The sequence below is a fragment of the Strix uralensis genome, chromosome 23, assembly GCF_047716275.1.
Source record: "Strix uralensis isolate ZFMK-TIS-50842 chromosome 23, bStrUra1, whole genome shotgun sequence".
Taxonomy (NCBI): domain Eukaryota; kingdom Metazoa; phylum Chordata; class Aves; order Strigiformes; family Strigidae; genus Strix; species Strix uralensis.
In genome coordinates this window covers 6436774-6455889 of record NC_133994.1, presented here as the reverse complement: position 1 = coordinate 6455889, position 19116 = coordinate 6436774, and the positions used below count along the sequence as shown (strand labels likewise).

The 19116-nt window shown below is 40.9% G+C and overlaps 1 protein-coding gene and 1 long non-coding RNA gene across 11 annotated transcripts in view; one reads left to right on the top strand and one right to left on the bottom strand.

Annotated features, from left to right (window-relative positions):
- VPS13D (vacuolar protein sorting 13 homolog D) overlaps positions 1-19116 on the bottom strand; it is a 108718-nt gene that overhangs the window by 5290 nt on the left and 84312 nt on the right. For all 10 annotated transcript variants that reach the window (XM_074893071.1, XM_074893078.1, XM_074893073.1 and 7 more), the window contains one exon: positions 2180-2311. In XM_074893071.1, the coding sequence (XP_074749172.1) occupies positions 2180-2311 (132 nt within the window). The remainder of the gene's footprint in view (positions 1-2179; positions 2312-19116) is intronic.
- Positions 354-5579, top strand: LOC141954014 (uncharacterized). The gene is made up of 2 exons (XR_012632064.1): positions 354-674; positions 4961-5579. It is a non-coding gene; the product is annotated as an uncharacterized LOC141954014 (long non-coding RNA).

Genomic DNA, 19116 nt, shown 5'->3' with positions numbered 1-19116 from the left:
AATATTTTCCAGAAGTGAAACAGTGAGCCTAACTGGAAAAAAATGTGGAAACATTTAGTTAGAACAGTAGAGCAAGGTATTAAACCCCCTTTTATGGATTTAACTCTGAAGGAAAATATGCAAATAATCAGGTCTTTAAATGTGTTTCTGATTATGATACTAGGATAAAAGTCAGAGGCATAATTTTGTACTTATTTTTCATGACAAGAAACACTGTTTTCTTGTTGAATGATGTTCCTAATGGTGAAAGTCACAGTGAACAAAGTGTGACTCGATGACAAAAGCCCACTGATCTGCTTATGGGGTACACTTGCAAAAAGCTGACAGTATTTTTTTGGTCACAAAGTCTCTTTTTCAGTTCTCCCTACCTAACAGCCAGACTGTATATGCATAAAGACCCTTAAATAAGATTAAAGCAGGGTAACGAGAGTGTGAGATCACAGGGCTGCAAGCAAGGGGCAGATGACAGACTCTTCCTCACAGGCAGCTGGAGGCAGATTGTGTAGAGTGGCCCATGATTTCAGAGCCGGGTCGCTGGCACTGCTGAAGTGAAGACACTCTGCTGAATCGGTACCTCCCTCTACAGTCTGAACTACCTTGCCTTGGCAGATACTCTGATGGATGCCAGACGCAAAACACAGTATCTTACACCTCCACTGCAAACAGCTGTTCAGGTAACTGTGGTAGAGCTTGGGTTAAGTAATGAATTATGCCTTAAGACCCCGGTCCAACAAACTGGTATTTCCTGTAGAATCATAGAACTGTTTAGGTTGGAAAAGACCTTTAAGAGCATCAAGTCCAACCATTAACCTGGCACTGCCCAGTCCACCACTAAACCATGTCCCTAAGCACCATGTCTTTTAAATACCTCAGGGATGGTACCTCACCCCCTTCCCTGGGCAGCCTGTTCCAGGGCTTGACAACCCTTTTGGTGAAGAAATTTTTCCTAATATCCAATCTAAACCTCTCCCGGCGCAACTTCAGGCCTTTTCCTCTTGTCCTATCACTTGTTACTTGGGCAAAGAGACCAACCCCCCACCTCGCTACAGCCTCCTTTCAGGCAGTTGCAGAGAGCAGTAAGGTCTCCCCTCAGCCCCCTTTTCTCCAGACTAAACACCCCCAGTTCCCTCAGCCGCTCCTCACACGACTTGTGCTCTAGAGCCTTCTCCAGCCTCATCTGGATGCGCTCCAGCACCTCAATGACTTTCTCGTGGTGAGGGGCCCAAAGCTGAACCCAGTATTCGAGGTGCAGCCTCACCAGAGTTGAGTACAGGGGCAGAAACAAATGTACCAATATCTCTCCATGTGTTCACTCTCTATGCAGTTTTTTTCTCATATTCCCAAACCTGACTACTAATAGCATTTACACACTGTTTTCACTCACTTTCATGAACCCATATTCAAATGTGGGTGCACCTTTAGTGTATTACCCATTCAAATTATTCAGTATTGACTTCTCTGGAGGAAAAAAAAACCAATTTGCAGGTTATTTTGGTCATTAACTGTTAACAGCCATAGCTTGGGAGTAACACGTACGACAGGCATCCAAGCTAGCTTCTCTCACGTGTAAACCAGAGCCACCTCAGAGCACACTCTGTGCAGGAGTGGTGGTTCACGTAGTGCTGTCGCAGAATCCTAGCCACTCTCCTAGGCTTTGGGCTGTGAGAAGTAGAAGATGAGGGACAGATGAGGGAAGAGATACTCATTCTGCCTGTGTGAATGTTACAGAGAAGGGAAAGTACAGGCTTAAAACATGCACTTGTTTAATCAGTGCACGTGGAGGGGCGGAGATGTGTTATGCATGTTAAATGGACTGATGATTACTTAGAAACTTACTGAGACTTCATCTTTTGTAATGACAAAAGGGGACCAGGAGTCAACAAACCAAGGCCCCGGTTCTTCCACAGCCTGTACCTGATATGCCATCAACGGCACTTCCCAACAAGTGAGGGCAAGGGGCCCTGGGGCACCTGCAGTGGTGTTTGTGGACAGGCTGCTGGGGAAGTCATCGGGCGCTCACGCTGTGCTGCTGACGGGCACCAGGAGAAAACCAGCGCAGTGTCTGTGCATGGGCATGCGTGTGTGTGTGAAGCAGTTTTAGTCCCTCTTCCCCAAAGACGTGAAGATGTGATGGCAGCAAACAGAGCTACTTGAAGTAACTGCACAAGTCAGTACTTACAACTCGTCCTGGATGTTGTCAGTCAGTTTGAACAGCTGCTCTTGTCCTTCTGCTTGACTTTCTAAATAGCGGGGCAAGAGCCCCTGAGGTCCTCTGCAGCAGCGTGGCTTTCTCACTCTCTCTGCCTGTGTCCTACATGCAAAATAGATGCAGAAAAATGACTTAGTGCAACAGCAGCACTTCTTCTTCCACTTAAACCCGTCACCACACAAAGTGAGTTATTTTGAAGTATGAGGTGTGACAAAGCCTTTGAAGACAAGGTCTTCACAAATACAGAATACAGATTCTGTAGTACTTGCTCTGGAAGACGTGGTGTCTATTCATATGGTTTTACATTTCAAACAAATGACGCCCAGTTTTCCTCTTCCTATTAATTTAGCACACTGCCCCTTAACTATAGAAGCAACCTAAACTAAGTATACTGTCTGCAGGTTTTGGACTGTCTTTAACAGCAGAGTTTTACTGATTTGACTGTTTCTTCTCACTTCTCGAGAGAAAATAAAGAGTGCATCAACCCAGACAGAGCTCACATTGATGGACAGTGTCAGTAGTTTGAAAACTGAAGGGTTACAGAAACAGGAACATGTGGTTACGACAAGACAAAAAAAAAAAATTCACGGTTAATTATAGTCTCTGTAGTAGGGTTTAGCATACTTTACCTTTCTTGAGTGTTTATTAAAAAATGACAATAATAAAAACAGACACACATGTGTGGCCTAACACATCAGAGGTTGATACTGGCCACAGTGCTAAAGAACTGGAGGCTAGTTCCTCCCTTTGCAGTATTTTGTTAAAAAATAATATTCTGAATTCCTTTAAGCTTTTGGAACGCCCTACCCCTGAAGAATTGTGTTACAGGCTGCTGAGCCCTGCTTTATTCTGTCCTTCCCCGGCAGCATCACTCAGGTCTGCTGCATGCTTTTTCATATCTCTTTCAGGCTACCGCTGTTACTAATTTTCCAAGCCAAATGCACCACTTTTGATTAGTGCTTTCTACTTCCCATCTTGGTTCTTTGTAACGATCTGTACAATGAGCTGCTTCTATCCTTTTTGATCAAAAGACAGGAAAAAAATCCCATGTAACAACGCGTTTTCTTTTTAAGCTGCCTGGCAATAGCACACAAGAGTACTTGCCTTCTACGCTTTGTTTTCTGCAGATGTTTTCTCTGGAGCCTTGTTTCTTTGTTACCTTTCCCTTTCAGCAGCCCTGTCCCACACTTGAAGCCTATGCACCCTTTAAAATTTGTTTTCCTTCGAGTCTTTGGCACCCCTGCCTTTTAATGGTGACAGACTTTTTTTTTTTTTTTCTTCCCCTTCTTGGCTGCAGTAACTGTTACTGGAACAGAATCTCTTACATGTCATTCCTGACTTCCTATCATCTTTGCTGCTCTCCCATTGGTGACGGGCCTCTCCGTGCGCTTTGGCTAGCGTCGCTCTCTCTGGTATCAGCAATGTATTTTGCAAACAAGGTGTAGAAGCCAAAGATACTGGATTTCCAGCACAGCAAAGAAAAACATCAGCTAATTTATATTTTTAATACATGATGACTATCTGCTAAGTTCTGATTTTGTTAATGAGATTATTACATCCCTGACCTGTGTAACAAATTACAGTGGCTCGGCAGTAGTGCTTATCACTGATCCTCTTCGAGAGAAACTTCAGGAGAGACAAAAAGCTCTTGACTACAGCTGAACTATGGTTATGCTAAGATGAAAAGTCAGTTTGTCAGCAGGGAGGATGAAACGAGAAGTGGAAATTCTCCAACTAAAAGAATGCGAAACAGCGCAAGGGCTTAAGAAACCATAACAAATGTCATTAATAGCACCAGTAAAATGTTATCAGTCAAATTTTCAGTTTTACCGCTGCTGACAGATGTTCTCACTGCTTTACCTGTCCCACTGTGCACCGCTTTCGCTTTTGGTTAGATGTTCTTTAGTTAAGTACAGTGTTAGGCACCCAAGCTAAAAGAGGCCAGTATGAAAATTGCCATTTGCTGCATAAAGGTACTTAGTTTTCCTCATTTGCAAAGTGCAATGTCTTAAAACTGTATTCTTCTATTAGGAGCATTTCTCTGCATAAAAATAACCTAAACACTAGGTAAAGGATGACTTCCACAACCTATGTACAACTTAAAATTATTCCACCGAATAGCAGCCACACGCGGTGGTTAGAGCTTCACTCGCTGTTAAGTACTGTGACTCTGGAGCAAGACACCTCTCCTGCCCCTTAGATTTTTTAGGTATAAACAGGATTCGCTGTACCAGGTACAGTTACATGACGGTATTGTTATCTTTCTGAACCTACACCAGAGGTGAACAAGTAAGTGCCTGTTTTATCTATTAGGTTCTTACAAAGTAGTAAACAAAAGTATGCGTTTGCCTTCGTGAAATGCAAAATGTCGAGGCAAAGTTCCAGAGGAATTAAAGAGTTCCAACCAGTGTAATTCACGTCTTGCTGCTTGTCCTCCTTCCTAACTTCCAAAAGCAGTAAAATGGCAAAATTTCACTTATCCAAGAAGCCCCCATTGGCTGTTAAACCTCTCTACAACACCTGTACTGTCTGTTGACAAGTTTAAAGAGTGAATGTCTGAAGCGTAATGTAGTTTTTAATTAACTGTTGGCCGATCAGTAACTTTTTACTTGGACACTTCCCTATTATGCATTCAGGCAAGTTAGATAACCATCCATACGGGAGGTGAGCAACAACACTGCACAATGGTTTTTATATTAACCATCTTTCAGATAAACGTTCAACTGTGCTATTTTCTCTAATATTCTGTAGCACCACGAGAAGAGGCATCAAAAGCGTTGCAAGCAAGACTACTGAAAAAATGAGGAAAGAACAGGGGTGTTTGATCAGACCTACTCCATAGAAACCAGAGTATCAGCGAATGCTGCTGTCTGGCTTAGAAGCAGGCCAGAAAGAACTCGTACTGCACAAGTACTAGGCACCACAGTGAATTTCTGGAAGGCTCGGCCATTTCTGAGTTGTGAGTTTGGTTGTAGTTGTTTTTAGGTTTTGTTTTTAAATGGAAGAAGTACTTCAGAGTACAGTGCTTGCTGTCCCCACTGCTCCTCCATGCTAAAATATTCATCCTGGTGATAAAAGATAATTCTCATCTTAGTGATAAGGTCATCTGCTTTTCAACTAAGTGCCACAAGTGTGAGCATAAATTGCATTGATTTAGTCCATCACCCCTTGGCAAACGGGTCTGTTTGGTCTGGACAGCTAAAAACATTCCACACAAGTTGATTTTTTTAATCTAAAAATTTGTTCTACTGTCTCAAGTTACGTTCTGTAAATAATAAGCAACACTGATGAAATACAAAAAGCTGAAGATTTGTAAAGCAGAATGAACGGTGGTGTGCCCACATCTGTGTTACATTAAACATGAACTCAACAGATTTGCTGATTCTTTTTTAATAAGCAGACAAAGGCAATACAAGACAGAAATGCCCTCACGTCTACTAGTCACAGCAGGGAAGAGTGCTGCTGAATGGAGACACAAAGAGATTGGAAATGGTGTCAGAAGGTTGAGGCCACACTCCAGTTCTTCACTGTTCAGACAAAGCTGAACGCTGGAGAGTCTCATTTCAGATGACTCTGTGCACACTAAAACCAGTTAACAGTGTTAATTGCTTGGCTTTTGCTTAACACTTCACAGAATTCCTGTGATTCAGTTGCCCAGTTTTAAGCCAGAAGTTTCGTAATCAAACAGATCACTGACCCGTTGATGTAAGGAAGTTGTTCAGGTGATAATTATTTACCAACTTAGACTGAAAATACTAGAAGAGTCATCACATGTTTTACAGAATTACTTATCCTTGTCCCTTCACCCCACATTCACCCCTACCAGGTACCCAACAGGTTTACACTATCAGGTACATAGATGTGGTTCGTGCTGAGTACATAAACATACAAGGGTTTGAGAACAGTAACTACTACTCATCTTTGAGTGTCTTTTGGACCTAAAAAACTTCCTTGAAGTGTACCTAGATTGCTTTGACAAAAACATAAAAAAAAACCCCAAATGGAAGGTATGAAACTTTGTGTATCAAGAGATGATAGTCTGTGAAAACAAAACACTGTGCTTCTAAAGTTATATACAAATTTACATCTTTCAGTTTCCTCAGTATCACACCCAGAATAATTATTCAAAATAAAACAACTTCAGAAAATTTAGCAACAAGGAAAAGCCCTATGACCGACACAGTGATCACTGCAACTTTTCATGTAAAATGTGTATCTGTGGAATTTCTAATCTGTCCTCTTGGTAAGAGAGCAGCACTGACAGACACAAACGTGTTCAAAAAGCCCAACTTGAGCATGCACACAGATTTTGATCCATAATGGGAGGAGCGCAAGGGCACCCCAAATCCTGCACAAACAGCAGCTCTAAGTGCAAGGAGACGCCGTTCTGGCATCTGAAACCAGTATTTAATGGAAGAGGCTCTTCACAGAGACTTCCCCTGCTGTACTCCCTGTCCCCAAAACCCCACAGCCGCCAACACCGGTGTGCAAGTCAGCCACATAAGCCCTCCAGAGAGATCTCTGCCCACAGCGCTCTCCCCCACACTCTCTAGTAATAATTTTCTTCAGCTAGACCCAGTTCTTGCTGCCAAAACTTCCAGCAACTGCCACCAACGTGTCGCATTCATAATGGTGTTCCAGTTTAACAACCTCATCATACCAACCCATTTAGAGCAGTAACTTACTGGTTCTGGTATAGCTCAAATTCTGTCAGTGTTTCCATTGTAAACCTGTTTTTTCAGGTTTGCATAAAATTTATTGATAAAAGCCTGCTCTGGGCTATAACTTGGCATACTGACTTTCAGCCTGGGAACAATTTTTATCCCCTTGAAATAATTATAAAACAACCTTAGTTCAAACAAAGGAAAATTGGCAGGTAATACAAGCCTATGAAACAATTCAATTGCTGCTAGTATTTTGAAGAAACAATATCAAACCTGTTACTTACTTGGCTCTGGAAAAACTCTGCTTCATTAATACAGGGAGTGCTTTGTCTAAGGAGGCTTTAGTGCATTTCAGACATTAAGAAGTGACTTATCTGATAAGTTAAAGGAGGAATAGCCTTACCTCCTCTATCATAAAATACACAACTAAAATTCCTGCTACACTTGCTCGAGTTTGACCCTGAATTGCACCTGCAGCCCTCCGTAGGTATCACCATCCCATGTGCATCATTTCCACAAAACGCAGATGAAGACAGTCCTTGTCTCAGAGCCGTGTCGTGGGAGGACACGGTGTAAAGCAGACTCAGAAGTGCCAGAATCAATTAAATGCTGAACAACGTATACCTTAAAAATGAACCTAGAAGTTCAGGCATCACAGCAGCAAACGCCAGGCGATGCAGTCCTACCACAGGACCAGAAGGGTAACAAATGTCAACAACCGTATGCCATTTCTGATACGGTCTGTATTTTGTATCACACCTTCGCAAAACACTAAAAATCCCCAATTTCCACGACTCTTTCCTCACCGATGTACTCACTTTGTACTTTGTTTCAAGTGTTGAACCCTTGCGATAAGCAGCGATGTCCCCTGCATTTACTGAGCAGAAGGGCACAGACAGCGTCACTTCTTACGTGCTAGTTCTCTGTGTCTGAGAACATTAAATGACTTGGGCCTCATTTCCGAAAAACCTTTGGCAATCTCGATTTCGTGTTCCGTTGCGACTCTGCGGGCAGCTGGTAACGCTGTATTTCACAGGGTTAAGTACAGTTGCCTCCTTTCCAGGGTTGGACTTTGGGGGTGCAGTTCCCAACAGGCAGATAATTTCTTGAAGACCTGACGCCTGAACCCAGAGATCTGGCACAGCTCTGATGGAATTCATTCACCGGTTCAGACACAGATGCTTTTAAGGTGTGTTAAAAATGCACATGCAGTGCAGTCAGTTTGAGTGTTGGATTTGGCATTAGAATGTCTCAGTTAGATGCAAGAATGTGTAAAATCATGAGCCAGACAGCTCCCTGCTGACTGCATATCTGAGGAAGCTTATATGCACCGTTTATTCCAGCAAACGCATGGAATATATTGTGCTTGTTAAATGTGTTCCCAAAATGCTAGTTTCAGGAAGAAACATGCAAATAAATGGTGCCTAGGGTTAAAACCTCCCACTTACAGTCAAATCCCTCCTCTTTTGAGGGATCTACCAGCTCAGATGCTGAAGACCTTTATCTGACCTAATATACTTTTAGGAGAACTACAGCATGCTGAAGAAGCAGCTGTTTATCATGTAGGCTGTTCCTGCCAACTTCTTGGAGATGCAGCTCTTCTCCCCCCTTCTCCTTCCTCTATATGCAAGATCAAAACAAAATTGAAAACTATTAATTGGGTTTATGATTGTATACAACCTCTTCAGACTCCAAGTTCAAAAGGAAGCGAGAAGAGCTTAAGACATCAAGAATCACTTCTTTAAAACCAGCGGAGCAGCGGATGTACTCAGCCAAACGGCACGTTCTTACGACGCCCATGTTACCGATCCAAGATGTGCGTAAGGTGTATGCGCCCGCACGGCACTTACACCAGTCACACTGCGCCTCCACCAGTGTCCAACCTCTGGCACTTGCTCCAGCTCGGACTGCGACAGCTCTGCAGCCAACGGACACTTTTTCAAGCACTTTGATATCATCAAACTTAAGAAGTTAACAAAATGTGACACTGCCATCTCAGTTTCCCATTTCTCCCAGACTCTTCCTGTACTTATCACAGAGTGATGACTAGAGTTGTCACCTTAAAGCTTCCTGTCTCACAAACGTGTTGAAAAATGCTCCCATTCCCATTCAATGTAAAAGATACGGTTCTTCGCAGGGATTTCTTGCAAACACCTATCTGAAAAACAGGAGCTGAACGTGCCTTAGTGAAGATTAAAGTGCCCAGGGCCATAACGTTACTCTGCTTCAGGGCACAGCGCAAGGTCTCAGAACTTCTGAATACAGTCTGGGGACAGTGTAGCAGATGGACCATTAATCTTATTTCTGTACTCATGTTTATCATGGTCCCATCAAAAATTATGCATGTTGGCCACACAGAGCCTGTCTGATGTACGTGCAAACATGGTCACTTTACTTGGAGCGTGACAGAAATGTTTCTATACTGTGCTCCTACCTTGGAAAGCAAATCCACTCTGGGGAAGAAAACAAACCAGGACCCCTGCCCAGCACCAGGACAGTGAGGTGTGCATGAAGAGCTGTGTGAAATGAACTGTGACCACTGTATGTGTTTTCTCTTCAGACCCTCTTTATATACTTTTCAGTGAGTACAATGAGGGCTGCAATAGGCACAGCAAAGTCCTCTAGCGCAGACTCATTGAATGAAAAGCTGCTCAGAAAGTTTGTTTTGATTTTTAAAGTTAGCGGTTGCAAGAACAATTTAAATCAACTGGCTGTACTTACAAAACTGATAAAGAGCGTTCCACATGTTAACAGCAACATTAGGTGAAAAAATTATCTATAAAAATACCAGCCACATGCTAAATGAGGTGACATCAAGGCAATAAATAGCTCCATCTGTATGAAAGGGTTTGTAGAACAACCCAGAAGACATCTCTGAACAAAAAAGTAAGTATGGATAAAGCAGTACTGAAAAAAAAAGTGGGCTGGATTTTTTTTTTGTTAAAAAAAAAAAAAAAGATCAGTTTTACATATTTTTCCCCGATCACTTTATAAATCTGCTGCACATTAGAAATCAGACACACGTGTATTTTTTCCAAGTAAAGAAAGCTGAAGGTTTACATTTTTAATAGCAATGCGACTATTTCTGAATGGCAGCAGTATATATTACATGCAGTGTGAGAGGGTTAAACAGGACAGCCTCAACTCTTTATAAACTTTTGCCCTCTGGATATGTACTCATTGGCTGCTGTACAAGACTTGAGCTGTATTACACGCCTTAACGATATGGTTCAACTGTCGGTCAGGCTCGGGGCCTGGCACTAGGCCAGACCGCAATCAATGGGACACAAACCTCCCCCTTTCAGATCATCACGAAGGCTCATATTATCTCCTTTTTGTCGTGCTGGTTAAATTTATGGAGCAGAACCCCGAAGCTGCATTCCTTGGCTTGGGCCGGCCCACGCGGGCCTCCCTTTGTTTGGTACTGTAAGCGAGGCGTGCTTTGGAGGATTGCAGGGTTGTTAGTTCAGGCACTGACTGTTTGCTCATGACTGAAATGAAAAGAGTTCAGTGGAAGGGCAAAAGGACAGCACAAGTGTAAAACCCCATCCCAGCAGGCCCTGGGCTCCCATCTACAGACTCCGGACGAGGACTGAACAGAAAACCTCACCGTTAATGACAAAGGGAAAAATCTGTCTAGTAACAGGTAAACAGCCCGGCGGTACGTTAGCACATACCTTGCCGCAAGGTCCCCTGCTTTCAAGTAAGCCTGTAATTACTACATAAATATGAACCTCAACTAATCTGGCTTAAAAAACTGCTTAGAAGTGGTATTATTTTAAAGCAATGCTGTATCTTTTAATTTGAAAGTAAAACCTGTCAGTGCAAACAGTACTGCCTGAACAGCCGTGTGGTTTAATATTTCTACCAATTTAAACGTGGAATAACCTCAGAGAACCTGATGCTGTGATGCTTGGGAGGAGGATGTAGCAAGTAATTCTAGTAAGTCACAAAACTAATGGAAATACAGTATGTAGAGAAGATTTGCTTTTTGTATATAACAGGCATTTCCTCCATCTTTATATTTTGTGTCTGAATGGAAAAAGTCCACCTTTGGGTATGCTCAGATACTCTCTATTCAGAGCTTTATTACTGTAGTAATTAAAGGCCACTTCTTGACACAGGTCACAAAATTAAGGATGTAAAGAAACCTTTAACGTGATATCTCAAGGCAAAATCATCTGAAGTGAAACCAAATGGAAAGACAGCTTGAAAGACGGCGTTGCAAATACACCCAAGAGAAACAAATACATACACAGAAAACCACAAGGACTTTTACTGACTGTGCATGCAATATAAGGTACCCATGCACTCACTCTTTGGGACAGAAGATAGCTGTGCTTCCCTTCATCACTGTCAAGAGTATTAAAATGTACTCCCAGAAAGCTGCCCCAGACCTGCTGTACCAGACTTCGCCCTTTGGCACAACAGCAGATGTTTCGGGACACGAGGTCACACAGCCACCACGCGGGCGAGCAGCTCCTGCCATTTGTGCTTCAGAAATACGTAAATAAACAAATGCTCTCTTCCTATTGCACTACCCCAGTTTCATCTTTCCCACTATTTTTATGAACTGAAAATACTAGTAAGAGGGCCAAAAGATATTATAAAAACCCACAGAATGTGTATTAGATTTTTTTCAATTCTGGGGATCAAGTCCGACTGGTTTAATGCCGTCTGATGATTTGTCCTGGTACATTCCAACAGACATGTCTGTTTTGAATAAAGCTTTTGTTCGCTTCTGGGGCGCAAACGCTTTCAACTTATCCCACCTAATTCTAAGCAAGTAGATTTGTGAATGGAAATTGTGAATACTTTATTGCCTGGTCTTTGATGACTTTTTAGTTTGTTCTCCTGATGCTAACGCATGAATATAATTTTTTCTTTTTCAAAGTCTCTCCAATTCCATTCTAGGTGATGCCACTGCAGACTAGTTAAATCTGCAGCTCTCTGTAATTGTTTCAACCCCAGAAAACCATTACATATACCATACCGAAACAGCAGCATCACTGAGCAGAGTGCTTTCTGAGTAAGGAAGAATCTAAAAAACACATAAATGTCAGAAAACAGGAAATGTACACCCCAGTAAAAGGTGTTCCTTTTACTTTTTGGCCTTGGTGTCCAAAAGCTTTTGCTGAAAGGTAAGATAATTAGACAAAATATAAAAGCTCTAGAAATACAACTATTTCCTAGGGAAATAAAATCTTCCTTTTAGTTAATAGCTAAATACTGTGAAGTGGCAGGCACAGCAGCAGTCTGTTTAACGCAAAAGCTAGGCAAGTTTTGCTCGATGCAGCACCCTTTAACCAGGGATGGAAACATCCCTTCCTCTAGTTGTAACTTACCACGGCACTAGTAAATATTTTGGTTTTGTGGAGACTATCACAGTAACGACTCTGTAGTCATTCATCTTTTTGAAATTATTTGTTGCTAATAATGAATGGACATATAAAGAAAAACATCATTTCACATTTTATGGTCGGCTAACTACTCAGCATTATTCACTTTAATGTCTTCCATTTTCACTCATCTGTCCTCCCCTCGTGACATTCCCTTCCAGAGCCTTTGCCCCTTCCTGTCCCTTAACCAACCGTTTGAATGCATCCAGGGTTTCTGCCCTCAAATGTCAAGTTAAACACAAATGTTTTAGTGGAAAATCTTTCTTACTTACAAAATAGATGCTGGTATTTAGAATGACAGTTCAGTCCCTCAAAGTCTCCATTTTTAATGTCAACAGACATGTTACTGATGGTGAACCCAGTGACCGCACAGTTTTCTTAAACCAGGCTTTTGTCGAGTTTTAACAGTAAGAATACATTCTGCCATGGCAAAGCGAAAAGGCTTTAAACGAAAGAAGTTACACAAGTTTTACCTAAAGGCTTAGCACTCCCTATTGGAATTTAAACCATCTAGAACTTCTTTGCTAATAGGTAGGGTGCATAAAAACCCAGAAGTAAAATGCAAAGGGGAGCTCTAACGAACAGCCTCAGCAACTTTAACCCCTGGGCTTAAAAAAGTGCCCTTTTACAAATAGGTAAGGTGTTTGTTTTCAGGTTTTCCTGTCTCAGACCCTGCTACTCAAAGTCTGGCTCGTAAGCTCCAGAGGCTAATCAGATGTAATATATGTAAAACGTAAGGCCTGTATGATTAAACATTGCCTAATGCAAGCCAGTAATTGCTTATTTTTTTTCTAAAATCTCCTATTACTTAAAAACATTAATACACAGCAGATGTGAAAGTAACCACATCTATACAGTATTAATGAAATATTATGTTGCTGCTGTAGGTCCAAACACTGTGGTTTTTTTCTTCCACTCCTTCCAAATAGTTAAATTGAGTCAAGTTCAAAAAAGGGGACAAAGACAACCAATATTCCAAATATAGATGGTATCTAGTAATGCAGATACCTAGCGATAACCTCCTGGAAACATTATTCAGGTGTAAAGCAAGGTGTTTGCAGCAATGCATAAAAAGGTGTTTAGTCTGGTTTTACAGCGGGGACCAATTGATGTCCAGTCAACCCTCTAAAAGAGAAAGGGAGAGGGATATATTAGTGCAGAGTTTGGATTCTCCACATCATCTGGACTTCTGCTGGGTGCTGAGCAGCGAACAGTGCTTTCCTACAATGAACAATGTATTGGTCTGAAAACTGTGACATTATTGTATGTGCAGCTCTGGAATTATAGTTGTATTTTATTGTAGAGTCTAAGTGAACTGAATGTTTTAAAGGTTCATCTTTCTTTTTTATATCCTAAAACTACATGCATCAGAGTTATTTTCTTCAACCATGCATAGAAAATCCAGCTTTATTGTGAAGAATGGAGGCTGCACTTCTAAGTAATTGTCCTTGAGCTTTTTGTCCTAGAGGGGGAAGGCAAAGGGAAAAAACTGAGATGGCCAGCCTGTCAGTCTTGGAGGAGGGTTCAGAAAAAAAGAAAGAAAAGCTGCTCACCCCCATATTTCTGTCTCACACACAGAAGTTCTTGGGCTTAACTCTACTATCCTTCATTTCTAAAGTCAGATCGCTTTGAAAATTATATTTTTATTTCTTGAAATAATAAATTTTATTAACTACAGAGTGACCTCTTTAGGATTAGTCACTGTGTGAGTATGCAGAGATGCAGAAGTGCAGTGAAATGTGGGATGGCACTGCACTCCATCCTCAATTCTCATGCTTTTAGGCACTCCAGCGGAGTTACCGCATGCCTCAACTGCTTCAATTCCTTCCATGGAGCTTTGTGGGGAAACAGACCAGTGGAGTGAATATACAAAGTGATCCTGACAGGATTGCACTCACAGTCAAATTTAATCATTACTTGTGACTTTTCTGACAAAAACCCCTATTAGTTTCTTGATGTGTAGTATGTGAGACTTGCTTCTGTGTAGTCTAGGAAAGACTGCACTTCTTTCTCATCTGAGTCATTCTTTTGGAAAATAATTCTGAATAAGGGCAAGAAAAAAAAATAAATCATTCTTACAGAAAGCTGTAGAAAAGCACAAGCCAGAAGTGTCTCATGGCAGTAAGAAGCACTCTTTGAATAGGCAAAAGGAATAGAGAACTGTTTTCTGTTCATTCTTAAGGGTAGCTTCATTTATTTAGAAATCATTTTAGGTCTTAGATGGTGGATTATTGTATCTTTCTAGTTAGGAAACTAAAATAGCCGAGGTGCACTTTCAGAAAAAAAATTAAAAGTTTCGAGATGAAATTATCCATACCGAAGAGGAGAGGGCTGCCGTTTGAAGAACTTCCCCCACAAGAAAATCTACATTCACTTACACAACAACCAAGAGTAGACATTTGAGGAACAGAACAGGATCTCCAACAGAACTACACAAAGTTACCAGTGATAAATTAAAACCTAACAGGAGAAGATTGAGCAGGTGAGACTGGTAACAGAAAATGATTAAAGCAGGAAGAAGCGTCTACTGAGGTGCTGCAAAATGTGTGGGCACAAAACCAGGCTTGCTTAACTTCAAGGATCTAGTAAAAGCAGCATGTAAAATTATATTTGGAGAGGACAAACTAAGAGGCGTTTAAAACTCCAGTGAGGACAGTGAAGTACTAAAGAACCTGAAGAGGTCAGAAATATGGCAGGAAATGAAATGAGATTCAACCTACAAAATTGCAACCTGGTTCATCTGGGGAAAAATAATCCAGAACACAAATATTAAATGACAAGGAGATATTTGCAAAGCAGTAAAATAAAGCAAAACATAAAAAACCAAACTCTTGGGGGGAAAAGAGCAAGCAGAAAACTGGATATCAATTTGCAATGTGATGTGGCAGTAAAACCAGCCAATACAATTTTGGATGACTTGCAGAGCACAGCTTGTCACAGAACAGGGATATGACGGTCCCTTTTCACTACTGATGGGAACTTACAGACTGGGGGGATTTCAAAGGAACTCAACAACAGCAATGGAAGAATCTGGATAGACTAATGACAGAAGAATGTAAACCCATAAAATCAAGTTCAGCAGTGACTGAAGATGGGAGGTAGGGCTAACACTGAGGAAGAGCCATTTAACAGGGTGCCACAGCAGTAAACTGGATGAAGTTGCTCAAAAGAAAACAGAGCATTTGAGAAAACAGTTCATTACAAAGACCTGTTATCCCACTGGGAAGAAAGAGGATATGAAGGAAATCACACTGCCCAAGTAATTTGCAGATTAGACCAATAAATCAGCTAAACTGTCCTGTATGCAACATTTCCAGATTTATACAACACAATGAATACTAGCCGATAAATATATTTTCTCTCTGGCTTCTAGGAAAATCTTAGGAAGGGCTCATTAGGAGAATAACAACATCTCGTCCACCAGAGTCGTGGCCCATACATGCCTGATATTACTGTAAAGACTCTTGAAGTCACATCTAGATCAAGTCCAAGGTCAGGACAGAATCTGGAACACATACAGAGGTGTTAAGGTTCAAGCAATATTTATCTTTAAAACTTGAGAACCTTGAGAATATACTCTTTGCACTCTATTAGCTGAGCTGGTGTTCCATACGATTAGGTACATATCTTCTACTACTCAGTGTCACTGATACTCATGCTCTCGAGTCTGCTGCTTTTGACTTTACAATTGAAATCATAGCTAAGAGAGAGATGGATGCAGAAGGGCAAAAGAAAAAATTAGTATCACCTGCTGTTGACATTGTCTCAAACTTTGCAACCTCACTGCACCTTTCCCAGTGATGCAATGAAAGTGGTGAACAAAAGAACAACTAGTGCAGGCTGCTTCCTTCCAGGTGAACTACATTTAAAAGTATCAAACATTTACATGAGAATTTTCTGTGACCATAATGGCTTGCCAATCACAAACTATTCTTAAGTAACACAGTCTAGTTCCCTGACAGAATTCATTAGAAGCGGGTAGGTCATGAAGTTATCTCCTTACTTCTGAGTTTCACATTGTGACTATCAGAAAACAACACAAACCCTCGCAGCAACAGTTCAAGAATAATCTCAAACTTGGACTGACCTGGCAGAAGCCTGAGAGAAAGCCATAATGGCAGTTTCCTGCACTACTTGTTAAGTTAGACGCACACATCTAAATATAAATGTTCTTTACTTGTGCTGCACTAGGACTTAAAACACGTTTGCAGGAGAGAGCTTTCCAAGCATATCTAGAGACATAACAGCTTTCCTGTTTTGAACTGGTCTTTAAGATTTTTGGCAGTATATGACAAATATGGAAATAATCAGAACTCTTGTATGTGACACTGGAGTACTTGGAACACATAAAACCCGCTCAAAAAAAAGGTATCGAGTCACAGGCATTAACTATTTATAAATTAGATGTATGTTGCATTGTCAACAACTATTTTAATGCTCTCCTCTGCATTAAAATTTAAAAGTATTAAGGCAGCTTTATTCATAAATAACAAGCATAATAAATTATATGATTACATAATAAGTTATAAGATTAGCCTTGAAAAAGTCCAGCTTAAAGTCAGATTTAAAAAATATTTTCTTGTACTTTTAAACTACCACCATAAGCTATAAAGCCATCGTCTGCATCTCAGCCGTCTTAGTTTGGCTCCATGTTCCGAACACATGGTTTGTGCTAGCTGCATCAGTCCCAACATTTTGAGGCCAAAAGAGACTTAACATCCATGTAGCATGATCACAGTAACACAGGCTACAGAGTCTTCCTCAGTGCTCTGTTCAATTCAGTAACTTCGCTGGAATTAGAACATGCCTTTCAGGAAAACCTACAACCTCAATTAAAATTCTTCATCTCACTCAAAACTGATCCAATGGTTTAAGTCAAGCAGCTTAAAAATTCCGGGCTTTTTAAAAATTCAACCATGTAATTAGAGAATTGCAAAAGGCCTGTAATTTACAGTTACGTACCATACTATTTAAATGCAACTGTAATTAACTGGTTGACTCGACTTTGCACCAGTACTGGAAACTTGCACTTACGCTGTCAGTCTCAAGGTCAAGATGGCTCTTACCATGCTTATTAACACTCACATTCTTCAATCGTTCAAAACTACACTTGAGATCTGTCACTGCCATAAACTTACACTCATCAGGGTTAGCTGTTTGTGTGCACTTTGCTTGGAAGAGTCTACATGGCCCAGCATGCTCAAACAGAATATTCAACCGGAGCCAGTAACTTGGGTTTGGAACACTGTTCCAGTTTGATTCCAAACCACACATATTTGAACAGTTAACAAATGCAGCAGGGGGATATTGGTACACAGCAGTCTAAAAAATGTACAAATCCTTTGGTTGTTATTTTTTTTTTATACCCCCGAAAGAACAATTTGGTTGCTTCATTATATAAGCACATTAAAAAAACCCTTACCAAACAAATCATGAGTGCAAGGTTGCTTATAGGTGGTGGTGTGGGTTTTTTTCCCCTCCTACATTATCTACATATTCTCAAGTACATTTGTTTATCTAAAAAAAGTTCTGATCAGATTTTGCAGACTGGAGAAGTGTAATAATTGAGAAAGGTTTTTCTTTTTGGTGGTGGGTTTTTTTTTTCCTTGCTGAAGGTTGCTGGGTCAGAAACTTTTTGCAGAGTGTGTGCAGACACTAAAATAATTTCACAGTGCTCGTCTATGACAACAGTATTTCAGAATCTAGTGGAAGCAAAAAATGTGGTTCAGCTCATCCGCCTTAACCTCTTCCCTTAATTGACAGTTAACAACTTAAAGGGAAATATGTCACACAGGCAAACCCAAGCCAGAGATAAGGCTGGCTGGAGGCTCTCCCTTTCCCAGTTTCTATCAAATTTGTCAACTGTTGATAACATCACTGCTACTGTGAAAGGCTGCATCTCACAGAACTATTAATTTTAAGTATATGTATCTTGAAACAAACTATAATAAAAACACAGTTCAAGTAGTAAGACAACTAACAATATAGCCAGGTGTGTTTCTTCCCACCTTTAACTAAATCACTCAATCTGTACAGTCACAAAATTAAGACCTGTACAAGCAAACCAGTAGATGTGTTTTCCAGGGATGCACTTAAGAGTTCTCATGTCATTTTGTGTAAGCCTATGAATTTACCAAACTGTAATCCTTGACCTCTTGGTTTTACAAATCAAGTTAAGTACCAAAGAGGTAAGAGATATACATGTAAACACTTCCATTTTCACAACAAAGTACACCTACGTTTATTCTTCAAAGTTTCCTGCACCTCACTCACATTTCATCAGGCTTACTGCTCTTTAGTGAAGCACTGATGGTAGACACTTCAGGATTCCAAGCGTGGCATAATAAAACACAGGAAATGGAAAAGCCTAATGGGAAGACAAAACAACCAGAAACCCCAACATTTTGCAAACATTTTTCTCTAAGCTTTCTGACAATAAAAATTTACTTCGGATTTTCTTTCACTTCTTCAGCACACAGGATCTCACGTACACACACCACCACTTCTTGGCACAGTACTATCATATAAAGTAAACTCTTGGCCACAAAGAGTAAAAAGAATCTTCTCCCAGAGCAGCCTTTTTAGAACTCGGCCCTTTCCCTCTTCCACATTCACAGTCAGTGCTAACGAACATTCATTTACTTTAAACAATCATCATTATTTTGTAGAGACCACATGATGCGAGTAACTGGACACAGGAAGGAAGCCAAAGCACTGTCCTGCTGTGCTGACACTTAACATCCACATATGTATGGGTAAACAGAGGAGCATGTGGACAGAAGGGCACTCATCCACACTTTCTGTAAGTGAGAGCTACTGGACAAAATGAAAATTAGAAGATCAT